This window comes from Erithacus rubecula, assembly GCF_903797595.1.
Source record: "Erithacus rubecula genome assembly, chromosome: 3".
Classification (NCBI taxonomy): Eukaryota; Metazoa; Chordata; class Aves; order Passeriformes; family Muscicapidae; genus Erithacus; species Erithacus rubecula.
This window is the reverse complement of record NC_136689.1, coordinates 45,387,397-45,401,497: the sequence shown is the minus strand read 5'-3', so window position 1 is coordinate 45,401,497 and position 14,101 is coordinate 45,387,397. Positions and strand designations below refer to the sequence as shown.

The 14,101-nt window shown below is 40.3% G+C and overlaps 1 protein-coding gene across 1 annotated transcript in view; it reads left to right on the top strand.

Annotated features, from left to right (window-relative positions):
* The window catches only part of TBX20 (T-box transcription factor 20), a 35,451-nt gene that overhangs the window by 8,616 nt on the left and 12,734 nt on the right, over positions 1-14,101 (top strand). Inside the window, exons 4-6 of the mRNA XM_079302656.1 lie at positions 708-816; positions 6,220-6,378; positions 9,781-9,857. Of these exons, the coding sequence (XP_079158782.1) occupies positions 708-816; positions 6,220-6,378; positions 9,781-9,857 (345 nt within the window). The remainder of the gene's footprint in view (positions 1-707; positions 817-6,219; positions 6,379-9,780; positions 9,858-14,101) is intronic.

Genomic DNA, 14,101 nt, shown 5'->3' with positions numbered 1-14,101 from the left:
TCTTCTTGCTTCCTTTTCTTCTGCTTTATTTCCCAAGTGTAGGATTGTTAATAACAGAGCTGCAACTAATTTTTAATGTCAGACCACTGTGCTGGACTGCAGCCTTCAACCTCATATAAACAGACGTCACCACAGCAAATGTGTGATCGAGTGCAGGTTAAAATCATTATCACAGCTTAATGTTACATATAAAGAAAAATGCATTTTTATCTACATTCCCCCATTATCTCTGTAATGACACCATGTTTTTTCTCTTGGAGTTGTAGTCACTGTTATTTTAAGTGCTTGTTAGTACAGCTGTGGGGAAAGACATGATCAATTTTTCATTTGGGAAAAGACACAACAGGGAATGTTAGTGTCTCCATTTTAGATAGCAGGATAAAATAATATGTATGGTTAAGGAGCAGTCTAGGACTCAGACACAGAATTCTCAATTATGTTCCAGTGAATAAAATAAGTTATCTGCTTTACTGTCCTTCATGAATAGTTTTATTTCAGGAATTCATTAATTTTGGGGAGATAGTGTCATGTTCTAGTAGCAGATTTGTACTACCCTAAGCTCTCAGGAAGTCCATGCTCGTGAAACCACTGCGTATCCCAAAAGCAAAATGATATGTGCCTTTCAATTTCATGCAGAAGTGGTGCCCACACACAAGCCCAGAGGTGAAATTTTATTTTGAGCAGGCATTTTTCCTGTGTTTTTTTAGGTTGTATGTACACCCTGACTCCCCGTTCTCAGGAGAGCAACTGCTGAAGCAGATGGTGTCCTTCGAAAAAGTCAAACTCACCAACAACGAGTTGGATCAGCATGGCCATGTGAGTAGCTCTGTGGTGGGAAAGGGAAATTACCACGGAATTTCTTGCTTGTGCCACAGGGCTAAATGGGAGAGAGACTGCCATGGGGAAAGGCTGCCATGCCCCCACGTTGCATCTCTTTTAGCCAGCCTTTCATACCACAGTGGTGGAAGATGTTGCGTGAAGCTTGAATGTGTTTGGTTTAACATGTTTAAAGGTCCTTTTGGGTTCCTTTGTTGAGGAACGCACAACTTTCAGTCAGGATTTTCTGTAATACTTCATAAGGATCAACAGTTCAAACCATGATCCTACTTACATTAGATGCAAAACATTCATCAGGGACAAGATCAGGACGGAGTTAAGCATCAGAGCAAAGGATAGAAGGAAGGCAGATGAGCATTTAGTTGTGCTTCTGCTTGCATTTTGCTGTGACTTGGCAGTATGCTCTGCCACATGCCATGGCCACCATGTGTGTACTTGGAAACTCCCTACAGGCCACTTCAGGCCACCCATTAGGGTTGGGTCTGTCAATAAGAGCTCTTTCACTTCGAGAGTCATCACAGCATGGGCTCAGAGTCAGGAGAAAATACTGACCTGATACCAAAGCAACTTCTATAGAATTATAAAACATAACTGTGCCTCAATTGCCCTTGAAATAACTGTAGGCTAACTGCAAGTTAAGGTGCCACAGGGTGGGCTTGGGCTTCTGAAGCAGACAGGTTCCAGCTCTGATTGACACCAGTTGGTTGTCACAAATCCTGAGGAAGGTAGCAAATATTCAGAACTGCTTGCCATGGGGCTCTGCTCCATCAGTGGGAGAAAATCTGACTGCCTAGTGGTAGGTGGTAAGAATAGGTATCATCTGCCCTGCCCTCTCTCTAAAAGTGCCTGTGAAGTGCAGGAGTGACTATGTAGGGCTTCCAGATTGTAAAGAGTGAGCTAAAATTGCTGCCTCTGGTCTTGGTGTTTCTCTCAAAGAAGGTAGAAGGAGCAAGGGGGCAGATTTGAAAGAATTGTTGGTTGAGAACGGGGCAGTTCAGTTCAGAAAAACAAGGAGAACAAAGATAGTGTTAGTGAATGAGGTTGGGAAGCAAGGAATTATTTTGAATTCTTAAGCATTTGTAGGGGAAACGAATTCCTTCAGCTGAATAATTGTAGAATACAATGTATCAGAAATCCCTTCCCTAGTGTGGCATTTATTGCCAGGCCTGTGGGAGACAGTGACCATTTGTCTCAGTTGTGTTCTGTGCAAATCTGTTCTATTTATCATCCAAAAGAGAATTTTCATTCATTTCAAGAACTGAGAATTGAACCATGGCCGTGATCATTTAAAATACATCCTGGAAATAGCAGCATCAAAAATAGCTGAAAACCCCAAGCAAATAAACAAAAGAAAGCCCAGATAGACAGTGCCTCTCTGCTGTTCTTTTGTAGGCATCCATCTGTGGGTATATTGTTGTTAAACCCAGTTCCCACCTTTGTTCCCTTCGTAGTGGAGAATGGTTCTGCCTTTTTCCTCTCTTTCATTTCATAATCTACAGAAGGGCAAAGCTGAAGATTTGTGGGCTCTATCACTGAGTGATGATAGAGCAGTATACGTGAGCACTTAAAAAGAAGCATTTTTCATCATAACAGGGGCCATGTGTGTCTCTAATAAAGGGCTTGCAGCAGTATATTGCAAACTAGTTAGGAGAGATGCAGTTCCCAGAAGCCCAGAGGAGTGGGAAGAAGAAGTAGGTCTGAGGAGCTGTCGGGAACAGAGACATGTGGCAAAGCAAGAAGATTCAATCATCTCAAACACAGGCAGCAGGAGAAAAAAGGTCCATAGTGTTTGAGATGCAGCCTTCCCATTAATTTCTGGAGAAGCAGAGGCTAATCTCATTCTTTACATGAAGGCTTTGGACAGCCAGCCATAATGGAAAGTTTTGTGTGTTCAGTTAAGAATAATCTTTGAAGGCTTGATCCTGTGTTGAGATTCAACAACGAGTGACAGGTGTTACCCCTTCAAAGAGCATTTTCTTTTTAATATTTTATGGGAGTTTATGTTATTAGGATGTCAGGTTTTATGTGCTGCCTTACTGAAGCTATACCAATGCCATCACTGGATGAACAGTAATATGAAGGAACAAATCTGTCCTCTGGAGCTTTTAAGGTGGGCTCACTGTTCCATAGCTCCTGGAATTTCTGAACTCCTGTGCATGAAGAGAAGAAGAGAATTGAAACACCTTCTGAAATATCTCCCTTCAGTTTGAAAGAGCCAGTCTTCACTTTTTAATTGTTTGATAGGGTGTGTTGGTTACTGAGGAAGTTTGGATGACCCAAAAGACACCTTTAAATACTAGTTTAAATACTAGTTAGGGAAAATGGATACAACCTGATTCCAGTTTGTTCTAATTGCTTGCTGTCTTCACCATCCAGAAGGCAGCTTTGGGTGTTAAGGCAATTGTGGTTTATTTGTAGGGTGGTTCACTTCCTGAAAAAAAATCTGTAGAGAAGAGAGACATGTGTTTGTTCTAGCATATATTTGTTTTCTCTTATTCCGAGACTTTTGGAGTTGGCAAGCATTTCTGATTGTGTACCTTCAGCAGCATGTGTAACCCCAGAGTTATGCACATATTCTCCCCAAGCCTCAGGCACAAGTCTTATCTGTGTGTGTGGCATACAGCTCACTCCATGGAAACACTTTCAGATATTCTTACTAGAGAATGGAAATGGCTTGTATCTCTAGATTTTTAAAACCAAGCAAGTAATTGCCATTTTTCTAACTGTAAAATATTTAAGAATGTGACATTTTTCCCTGTGGTTTTTAGTCATATTTTTTACACAGAGTGCTTTCTTTAGGACTTTTCATTGCCCTTCATTGGAGTGCCATCATTTCTTGTTTAAGGTGAGGTGAGCCATGAGTGTATACATTTTTGTAATTGTTTTTTTGGCACTTACTCAAACACATAAATCTATGCAAAAGCAAACTCAAAGCTATGTAATTAATAACTGAAAGCAGGAGATGTGGAATAGCCACAAGGAGTTTTTTATTCAACCAGGCAGAAGTTAGGAATCTTTGTGCTTTCAGAAAGAAAACTTTATATGGTAATGCTATTATTTGATGAATATGAAAGCAGCATTCACAGCACAGTTCCCAAATTCAAAATCACCTTGAAATTTTGCAGCTGGGATCCAGATTGCCTCTGGTGACTGGTCTATAGCCAGTGGGAGCCAGATGCCTTCAAACCTGCCTGACCTTACAGCAATCAGGATCCTGTAAGGACCAACCCTTACTCAGGCTGTTAGCACAAAGGTGGATGGGGTGCCTGGGGGCCTGTGGTTGCCAGCGTGTGCGAGGGGACTGCCATGAGTATATGGGCACCTGATGTATCTCTTGGGACATGCCAGCAAGATTGTCACTGAGCTGGCATAAGGAATTTTCTAATAGCTACACCATACAGGAGGGGACTGCTTGGACGCCACTCTTAGAGGCTGCTCTGTGAGGAATATCCTGTGGATCTAACCCCTTTGGGCTGTTTCCTAACACAAGATGTTGCACAGATATTAAGGAGTGTCTTTGTGTGTCATCAGCAGCTTGTGTGGGGGTGCAGGTGAAGAACTACACATACAGACCCTCACATGAAGGAAATGGTGACATGTACCTTGGTCAGGGGTCTTTTGTGACCTCCTGACTACATTTAGTACTTGTTTTGTACATGAATGACCAGTCTTGCCTGTGGTGGGAATTAGGAATGTAAAATGCCATGACAAGAGATGTTATCTATGTGAACTCCATTTTTCAAAAAACTTTCATAAGGGATTACATGGTCTTGTTTGAGAAATGTAGTTCCTTTATCACAGTTTGCATTCAGAGAGGAGTGAAAGGAAAGAGCATGTATGAGCTGCTCTCAACTATTTCCTGCTTCTGCCTGACTGCTCCTCAGAATGCCTTAGTGTGGATATCATGGCCATGAAAGGCAGTGGAAAGCACCAAGGTCTGTGGGCCACTTCTCAGTAAGCTCATCATCATCCACACACCCTGCTTTAAAATGTCTTTTCCATCTGCTTAGAGCACTCCAAGTAACCAGGATGTCAAGAAAAAGTGTTACAAAGAGAGGGGAAAGTACTAAGGGTGTTAAAGGCAAGGTCCATGCCCGTTGTGTGTGTTCCTATATAAAATGGTGAAGGGCTTTGGAAAGGGACCTAAGCTGGTTAAAGCAAACATGCAACACTTTCAGGATGATGGTTAACTGTCATTGTAATGTCTTTCTTGTTTCTGTGTGTCTGCCCACAAAGTCCCAGTGTGGGTCTTGGCAATATTTGGTCCCCAAAGGAGTAGCAAAGAAAAACACTAATGGAAATTTTATCCATGATAGAGCTGTCTCTAAGCTCTCCACTCCAATGCAATGTGCAGCCTTTCTCATTGATGTAGCATGAAATACTGCACTGCTCCTGCTATGTTTCAGCTGAAGTTAACACTTCCTGAGGAATGCACATTAGCTATTCCAGATGTACGGAGCTGACTGTAATTTCGTTATGGCCCCTGCAAAATAGAACCACCCACACCATTGCCAATTTTGTCTTGCGACTGTGATTATATCCAAAACAAGGGCTGGTGTGAGCTGAGCTCTGTATTTAATTCTTATATTGTAATACTGTGGTTAGAGGCCGCCAAACAGGCCTCCAGCCAGTGGTGACTGAAGCAAGGGGGACTCTTGGTTTGACTCCAGTGAATGTTGAAATTGGTTGGTTGGTACCTTAAGTTTAGAATTGTTTTGTGAGCTCGTAAACAATTATTAATGAAGATAGAATAGCAATGGGGATTCCGTTCTGGTCTCTCTCCTTTTTCGCATTTTTGGTAGTCTGCGGTGATGAGCACCTCTGAAGGAGTTTGTTTTAAAGGTTTGCCACAGTGAAAAGCTACGTGGAGTTTACTTTTGGTCAGATAGTTTTTGCTGCTGCTGGTAGGTTTTTGGATGGCTCTAATTTTTTCCATCTTTTTTTTCTGAGGGATTTGTGAGCATTTTCATTCTGCACCTGTGTATTTTTGCAAGTGGGATCTTTTGCCCATTAGCTTTCAGGAGTTACATATTCACACCTGCCAACCAGGGCACACTCTGGCAGTGGTAATTTTGTATGTAAAACACCTCACCTGCAGGAATAGATATTTACACCTCAAGAAATGCACATTCACCAGTGGCATAGGAGTGAGAGGAGGCTAGCTCCTAGGATGCCTGCCTTTTCACCTTCATTTCCTGGAACTGCCCAAAGGAACTGGAGAGTTTGCTCTGAAAACTAGCCCCTGGATGGTTAGATTTCAGACACTTCCCCTGCAGTGTTAATTAAATCTTCCTCCCCCTACATGCACACTGTGGTTTTATAGCCTTTGAGGGCTCTGTCAGCTTTTCTCTCTGGACTGTGCTCTGTCATTCTGCCTTGCAGATAATTTTGAACTCCATGCACAAGTACCAGCCAAGGGTCCACATCATTAAGAAGAAGGATCACACAGCTTCTTTGCTAAATCTGAAATCAGAAGAGTTCCGAACATTCATCTTTCCAGAGACAGTTTTTACTGCTGTTACTGCCTACCAGAATCAATTGGTGAGTATAATTGCTAATTTCAACAGATGTAAATAGATTCCACCCTGCTGAAAACTTCCTTCTGCCCAATCTAAACTAGGAAAACTCCTGCCTTAACCTACCTTTCCAGTCCATTCTTATTCACATTCATGAGTAATTCCTGAATGTATAGTAGTAGTACAGACTTCAAAGAGCAGTAAGGATTATTTATGAGAGTAAAAATGGCTTTCTTTTGTCTTTTCCTCTGTCTAAACAAAGCTGCTTGCATATTAACATTGTCATTTTCTAATTATAGCTCATTAAAGAACTGTTCTTATTTGCAGTGATCTTTCATGCCACAAGCTATGAGCGGAGAGAGATTCTGGCTTGCACATGATGATTTCATGGGCTTAAAAAGTTGACTAATTAAGCTGTAAGGCTCAAACATAGGGAAAATCACTCAGAGATATGCTTTTCAGAGGCTGCCCAGATTACATCCAGATGTTTGAATTTCAATTTGCATGCCAGTGAATAATATATACAAAATGGAGGAGATCATAACAATGGATTGTTAATGAGTAATTTTAGGAAGTCTATAAACAATCAGAGAATAGAGGGTCTGCTTGATGGTGGATTGGACTTTAACATTTAAGCCAGTAGAAATATGTTGTTGCCTTCAGTATGAATCAGAGCATCCTTTAAGGGCTTACTGACTATGGTACTCTAAAAACCCACCTATTTTGCTCCTTAGTGCCCTAAAGAACTAAAAAAATTAAGAAAAATATAGGCACTGTCCAAATATTTGGGCAGGCAGCACCACAGAGTTAATGTACCTGCTGGATTATTTAAACAAGTAGGCATTTCCTAATATGAAGCAAAAGCAATTTTGAAATGCTATGAATAAAATGAAATGAATGCACAGGGTGCCAAGAAAACTCTGAAGATAATATTAGTAATCTTTAGGACAGACTCTACATCCTGCTTTAAGGCTTTAATGTATTGATTTTGACTTCGATTTGTATCTGAATGCTGTAGAAAATGCAATCAGCACCTGGCAATCTCAAGAAAATAGTGTTTGGACAGGCAGTTAGATTTTTTCCATGGAAACTTTCTTTAGAAAGCAAAATCATAGCAGGCATAAAACCAGTTAAACCCAGAATTTATTTATGTAGGATGGATTTGTGTCTACCAATGATATTTATACTAGAGATGTTTCTAAACTAACCTTCCCAAAGCACACACATTGAGTCCTGGAAAATTTCTCAATGGAACATCTCCGGAACCCCTAGAGGTTGATGTTGTCATTTTATTTATGACTAATGAAAATGGAGCCTTTTTTCATTTTTGCCATTTCTTTCAGAACTGTTTTAAGGAGGGATTGATTACATTTCTGGAGGTTATTAGATAAAAGCTAAATACATTACACTTTCAACAAACTATCTCATAATTTAAGATTTAAAGGGCATGCATTTATTTAAACAGTCAAACCACTGCCACAGAGTTGAATTGTAGGTCAGATTTCATTTTAAAATGCTTTCTAGCAGATGTTCTCTGATTGTTTGTGAGACAGTCTCTCAGGAAAAATATGGCCATAAATGATTGTGAGCCTCATCTGGCTTTGGTGGATACTAAAATTTCTCCTGTGATGTCATACCAAAACTTTAATATTGGGAAGATGGAAGTTTGATTGGTGAAAATATGCTCAAGAGATGAACAGGCATCCTTATTGTTCTGTAGTGCAGTTGGCTTGGTGTGTCGGTGATCTCAGTCATGGAACTAGTTGCAGCTTGTCTTTTTTCAAGGTGGTTTTCAAAATGCTGCCGTAAAAATCTTCACTGGATGTGAGGCATTAACTTGCCACTCTGCAACATCACCATGACCTGAGGGCTTATGGATGTCTTGGAAGTAGAATGAGCCTATAACTAACTTTCTGAGCTGTTTCAAGGTCCTTGTGACAAGGCTTCAAAGTTTTTTCCACCAGTTGTACCTGAGCAATGAGACAGCCTCAGACCCTCCACCAGCACTCACATCCGTGGTATTTGACCACTGGCAGACCGTAAATTCAAAACTCAGAATTTACCTTTGCCAGTATGTCCCTTCCTCTCTGTATTTTCCTCAGAAGAAGAAGGAATTAAAAGTTGGGTCCAGTTGTCCTCTTTATTTTTTTTGTATTTTATATAAATATGTATTTGTCCTCCTTATTATTTTTTTTTTTTATTTTGAGGGAGGAGCCATCCCATTTTGGAATATACTTATTTGATGAGAGTGTTTCATTGTTTCAGGATTAGGAAAAGATCCTCCTTTTTTTCCCTGAGTCTTGAGCCCCAGTTATTAAAAATGAGGTTGTAGCCTTTTCGATACAGGTTTTTTTTTGCGGAGAGTCAGGCTGACTAATCCGCTTAATATGAAATGTTGTGAGCTGTAGATTTTCATGGGCTTAAGCTAGAGTTGGTGGCATTCACTGTCCTGTGGGTTGGGTCCTGTGTTTTCTCTCATTAAGATCTAACTCCCACTTACAATTTTATTTTTAGCTCTTGGAAGAAGTATGGGTGGAAAATCCAAATATTACATGTCTCAGGTTGTATTCACCAAATCTAAATTTGTTGGATAGATAGAAAATTTCACAAGAACAATGATGCATTTATTTTTCCTGGTCCTCAAAAATTATTGAAAGTCACCACCATATGCCTGAAAAATTTCTCCACAAAAGGAAGCTCAGATATTTTGGGGCAGGAGGGATTCCTGGTCAATAGGCTGCTCAGTCAAAATGGAAGGGATGACTGAGTGACTGGGCAGGTTTATTGCTACCTTTGAAGAAGGGAAGAAAGTTTTTATTCATGATCTGTGGTTTCTCAAGACTGTGATAGTTTCAGTGGGGTTACCCCTCAATCCAAGTTCTGTCACTTTAAATCTGAGTTCTCCCCACATTTTTCCTTCCCTTCCTCGGCCTCTTTTCATAAAAAAACAGTTAAATTGCCCCTATGCAGCGGCTGGTAGGCCTGGCTGAGAACATTTCCATCCCAGAAAAAAAAAAGGTGGTAGTGATGTGAAGCTGTGGCTTCAGGTCGTTTGAGTTTGTACTGGTTGATGCCCAGCTCCACCAAGCAGGCTCAGCTATTAGTGGAGTGATTTGTGCTGTTTGTGGAAAATACAACCTGATTGATGCTGGTAAAGTATGTGGAAGCTGTAATGCTGTCATGGGCTCCTCCTGCTCCGGCCAACAGGAAGGCTGAGCCTGCCATGCCCTTTGGTCTTTCCACTGCCATATGTGCACTGAAGCCTCCTTTGCCTCCTCAGTTTTGCAATGTCTGAGGAGCAGCACACACACAGGGCAGGGGGATAAAATTAGCAGTGAAGTCACAGGGGATGGATTGGTTAACACTTTGTACGCTGCAGTATCCTAACACTGTATTTGTGTCATGTTGCTCTTTTCTGTGTTCCCAGATAACCAAGTTGAAAATTGACAGCAACCCTTTTGCTAAAGGATTCCGTGACTCTTCCAGACTCACTGATATCGAGAGGTAATGGGGACTTTCTGTTTACTTTCCATGCAGATAAGATAAAGAGAAGAGAGGGTTTGTTGGAAAAGCATCCTTCCAACTCTTGAGAACCTGTGCATTTTAACATTATCTTGCTGCATATAGTAAGACTCCTCCACATCCTTTAAAAATACTTATAAACTTTATGAAGAAAGAGCTGTTTTGAGTTTTGACATCTGTTCCAGTTGGGGCCAATATATTCATCTTCCTCAGGGGGCTTCTTGTTTGGGGAAGAGGGTCAGTTTTACAACTTCAGAATGAAAAGATATTTTCTTATCATGCTGTTTAATCCTGTTGAGAGCTGTGAATTGGGTCAGTGGGAAGCAAGGGCAGTGGTCCTGTGAAAAACATCTTTATGGCTCCCCACTGCTCTTCATAGTGGAAAAGAGAGAGGAAAGCTCCCAAAATTCACTTCAGCAGGCCCAGACCCAAATTAGCAATTACTGCCATCAGGATGACTCCCATAACTCCCACTCTGACAACAAAGATGCCATTTCTGTTCCACCAAAGTTGTATTACAAGCTGCATCAGTGGAAAGCTTTATCTGGAAACTGTTTTGTGTGTGTACAGCTCATTACAGGCAACTGCTGCCATAGAGAGAGAAGAATTAACCCACAGTTGAGTTAGGAAATAAACTTCAATTTCTTGGTAGCTTTCCAGCATGTCACATTTTTATGGTATCATGTCAAATAACTTGGCAAATGAAGCAAATTAAGCTGCTTGTGTCCTTTAAGCTGGAAGAGAACTCGATTGAGATGAATGTAGCACATCCAATTCTTCCTATGAGCACACAATCATGGAAGAAAGTTTGGAGGGGTCAAAACCCTCCAGGCTCCTATGTGGAGATATCTGGATGTATCTGTGAATAATTTTTCACAGGTGCATACAGGGGACAAACTGCTCAATGAAGTCATAGCCACAGAGCTAGAGAGTCTTTACAGAACTTCAAAAGTACATCTATCTAAGCATGCCCATGGATGGGAAATAGTGGTATCCTTTGCATCTTACTAGTGATTGGATCATAAGTGACCTGTTGTAAATGGGTAAAAGAACAGTAGTTTGGGGAAAGAAAGCTTGTAGGCTGCAGTGCACACTTGCAAAGTTGTTGAAAATTGTTTCTTAAATGAAAGCCTTCATTTAAAATGAAAACAAACAAAGAAAAAAAAAAAAGGAGGCAAATTTAATAAAATAGCTCAGCCTGCTGTATTGACAGAATACTGAGGTAAACAACATCCAAAGCTCAGGTTAGTATGCAATAAATAGTCAAGGAAGGACCTGTCAGAAGAGGTTTCCTTGTTTTGCAGACAGGAGACATCTAACGATACAGCTTTGCAAGGGAGGAAAGAGTCTGAACAGATAAGCTGGAAGAAAAACTTAGTTACCTATGTGCTGGATGAACTGACTATCATGGTGCTGGATATGAAGGGAATTTTTCCAGACGACATCTTATTATAACAGCACATGGTATGGAGTCAGAAATACTGAGCATAAGCTGCAGTGCCCTTTTGTTTATTGATAAGTATAAAACTGGAGCCTGAGACAGGCAGCTGAGCTCAGGCACAAACGTTGCCATGAAAGATAAGGCAGACAAATGTGAAGCCTGCAATAAATACAAGAAACAGAATGTGAAAAGTATTAAACTTACATTAAAACTCTGGATTTGAGAGCCCAAGTTTGGGTCAGGTCTGATTTTGACTTAAATATGAAAGCTTAACCCTGATTATTATTACAATAGTTTGTAAAAATTCAAAACCTGCTTCACAACTATCAAGTCATGAGATGAAAAAAGTGTAACGTGCAAGTGGGCTGGTAAGAGATTGTTTGAGAATTGCCTGAGTTATAAAAATGGCGCAGAAATATCAAGCGGTTTATTCGATTCTGTGAAAATACTCAGGCGTATGAGGATATAATTCTCTAAGTGCCCACTTGTTCTATAGATTTTATCTTAGCACCAGCAAAATTGCTTAAAATAATGCAAAACAAAGCAAAAGAAATAGCAAAGTGAGATATGACAGCAGGAATATTTTCTTATTTGAGTCTATTGCAACTTTAATTGCAAATAAGTGAATCTTGAATAGTACAGCATGATTCTTGCTCAGTCTAATTGGAAACTATATGATCGCTGCTGGAGAAAGATGCTTATTTTTCAGGGAAAAAACTGTGAAGGCCAAAACATGCTTGCACAGCTCTTGAAAACTGAATAGTTCTCTGGAGGCTGTGAAAATACTTTCCCTGCACTGCTCCCTCAGCAGGCGTGCACTCATCACTTGTGTGTGTAATCTACAGTGTGGCGTGGTGATCCTAATGGCCTCTCGTAAAGCAATCCATGATGTTGGGGCCAAGACAGAACTCATTTATCCTGAGTTCCAGCTTTTCCAAATGACCTAAGCAGTGTGAAAGCACACAGAGCTTTGTATTTAATTTCCAAGTATTTAAGTCTGCTTTTTCCTAAACAGCCTTTGGGGAGGGAAACAAATCAGATCAATTGATCTTTAGAGACCTAAAGAAATTAAATTAGTCTGGAGTCAGTTACTGCACTAAACCATCCAGTAATTGGATTGCTTCTTGTAACTGATTGAAAACAGCCTCTATCTGTAACAATATAGGGAGCTTTTCTTTATAGTAGATCTGAGAGAAAAACACATCTTTTTATGACATGATGACAGAAATTGCACTTTTTTAACCTAATTGAATATGATTTTATAAATATGTGACTTTAACGATTTCAGGCTTCCCATTCTAGATTTACGATCCTTATGTAAGAAATTCAAGCTGCAAATGCCTTTAGGATTGAATCTGTTGGCATTGCGTGTGTTGGAGTTGAAATAATATATGTAAAGATAGTGAAATTTGCACAGCAATGGAGAAGGTAGGAAACAACAAAGCTTCTCAAGTGTTCTGTGTTTTCTTTTGTTCCTGTCTAAATACCATAGAATGGTTTCTTTGTACTGATAGCTGTCTGCAAGGCTTTTAACTACTGAAAAAAAATCTTTGGTTTGGTTTGGTATATACTGAATTTTTTGTAGGGTGCAAGGTTCCTTTTACAATCAACTTTCCCTACATTACTTGTGGTAATCTATTTATAGCAATGGGGCAGAATTTATCTGGGGCTACTGTGATTTAGATAAGTTTCTAACCCCTCTTTTGATCTTTTTACATGGTATTTACATCTCCTCTACTATAAAAAGGCTCCCACAGTGGTAGTGAATGAAAAAATGGAACATTTAGCAGCAATTACCAGAATGTGGAGCTTAGCATACTGTGGTGTTGACTATGGGATGCCAGATCAAGTATTAAGGTATTTCTGCTGATGAAAAAACTGCCAGAGGCATAAAAGATGCAGAGGCAGAACCCAACAGATGACTTTTTTTCATCCTGAGTCTGAATTTATCTTTTGATTTGTTGTGAAGAATTAGCCTGTTAAAAATAAATAGATAAATAAAAACATCATAATTACATACCATTCAAAAAACCAGTGAAAAAGCTGATAATTTCAGGAGCTGGGGGCAAGTATGTGTTGGGCAAGTTTGGATGTGAATTTTTAACTCTTAAGGAGAGGGTTAAATGAGTATATCCATCTGCACAAGTCAAATAATGCTTCTGGGATACTTCAGTAGGAAATATGGAAAAGTGTGGTTGCACACCCAAACAATTTTTAGGCAGAGAAGGGAAGGATGGGGGAATGGGGAAGTTAGAGAGCAGAATCCCAACTGGATTTGCATGGTAATAAAATTCCAGATTTTTCCTCTGAGGAGCTTCATCTTCGAGATGTGGAAATACATCATCATGTACATACATGGCTTACAAGGCTGTAAGCAAAGTTTATGCTAATGGTGGGATAGGGGCACTTCCCTGCTGAAGAATTAGTAAAAGCCACGTGCTCAGTGGTGGGCTGAGTGCATCCTCTCAGCCATCCTCTCTCCCATTCCTTCCCTGCTCACCCCACAGAGCTGCCTTCTTCCCCATTCCTATTGCCTACTGCTGGTCTAGAAGAACTTCCCAGACTCTTGGAAGCCCCCTACCAACAGCCAGAAATACGTGCATGCTCTATGACCGACCCGCAACATCCCTGGTTAAGTTGAACTTTGTCACAGTTCTCCAATAAGTTAAACTGCCAACTGTTCTTTTATTCTCAGCTACTGTCAGTCTGTGAATGTCAGTAAGCAGCCATGAGATATCATGGGTGATGTTTAGGTTCAGAGAAGAAAAGAAGTCCTGAATTTACG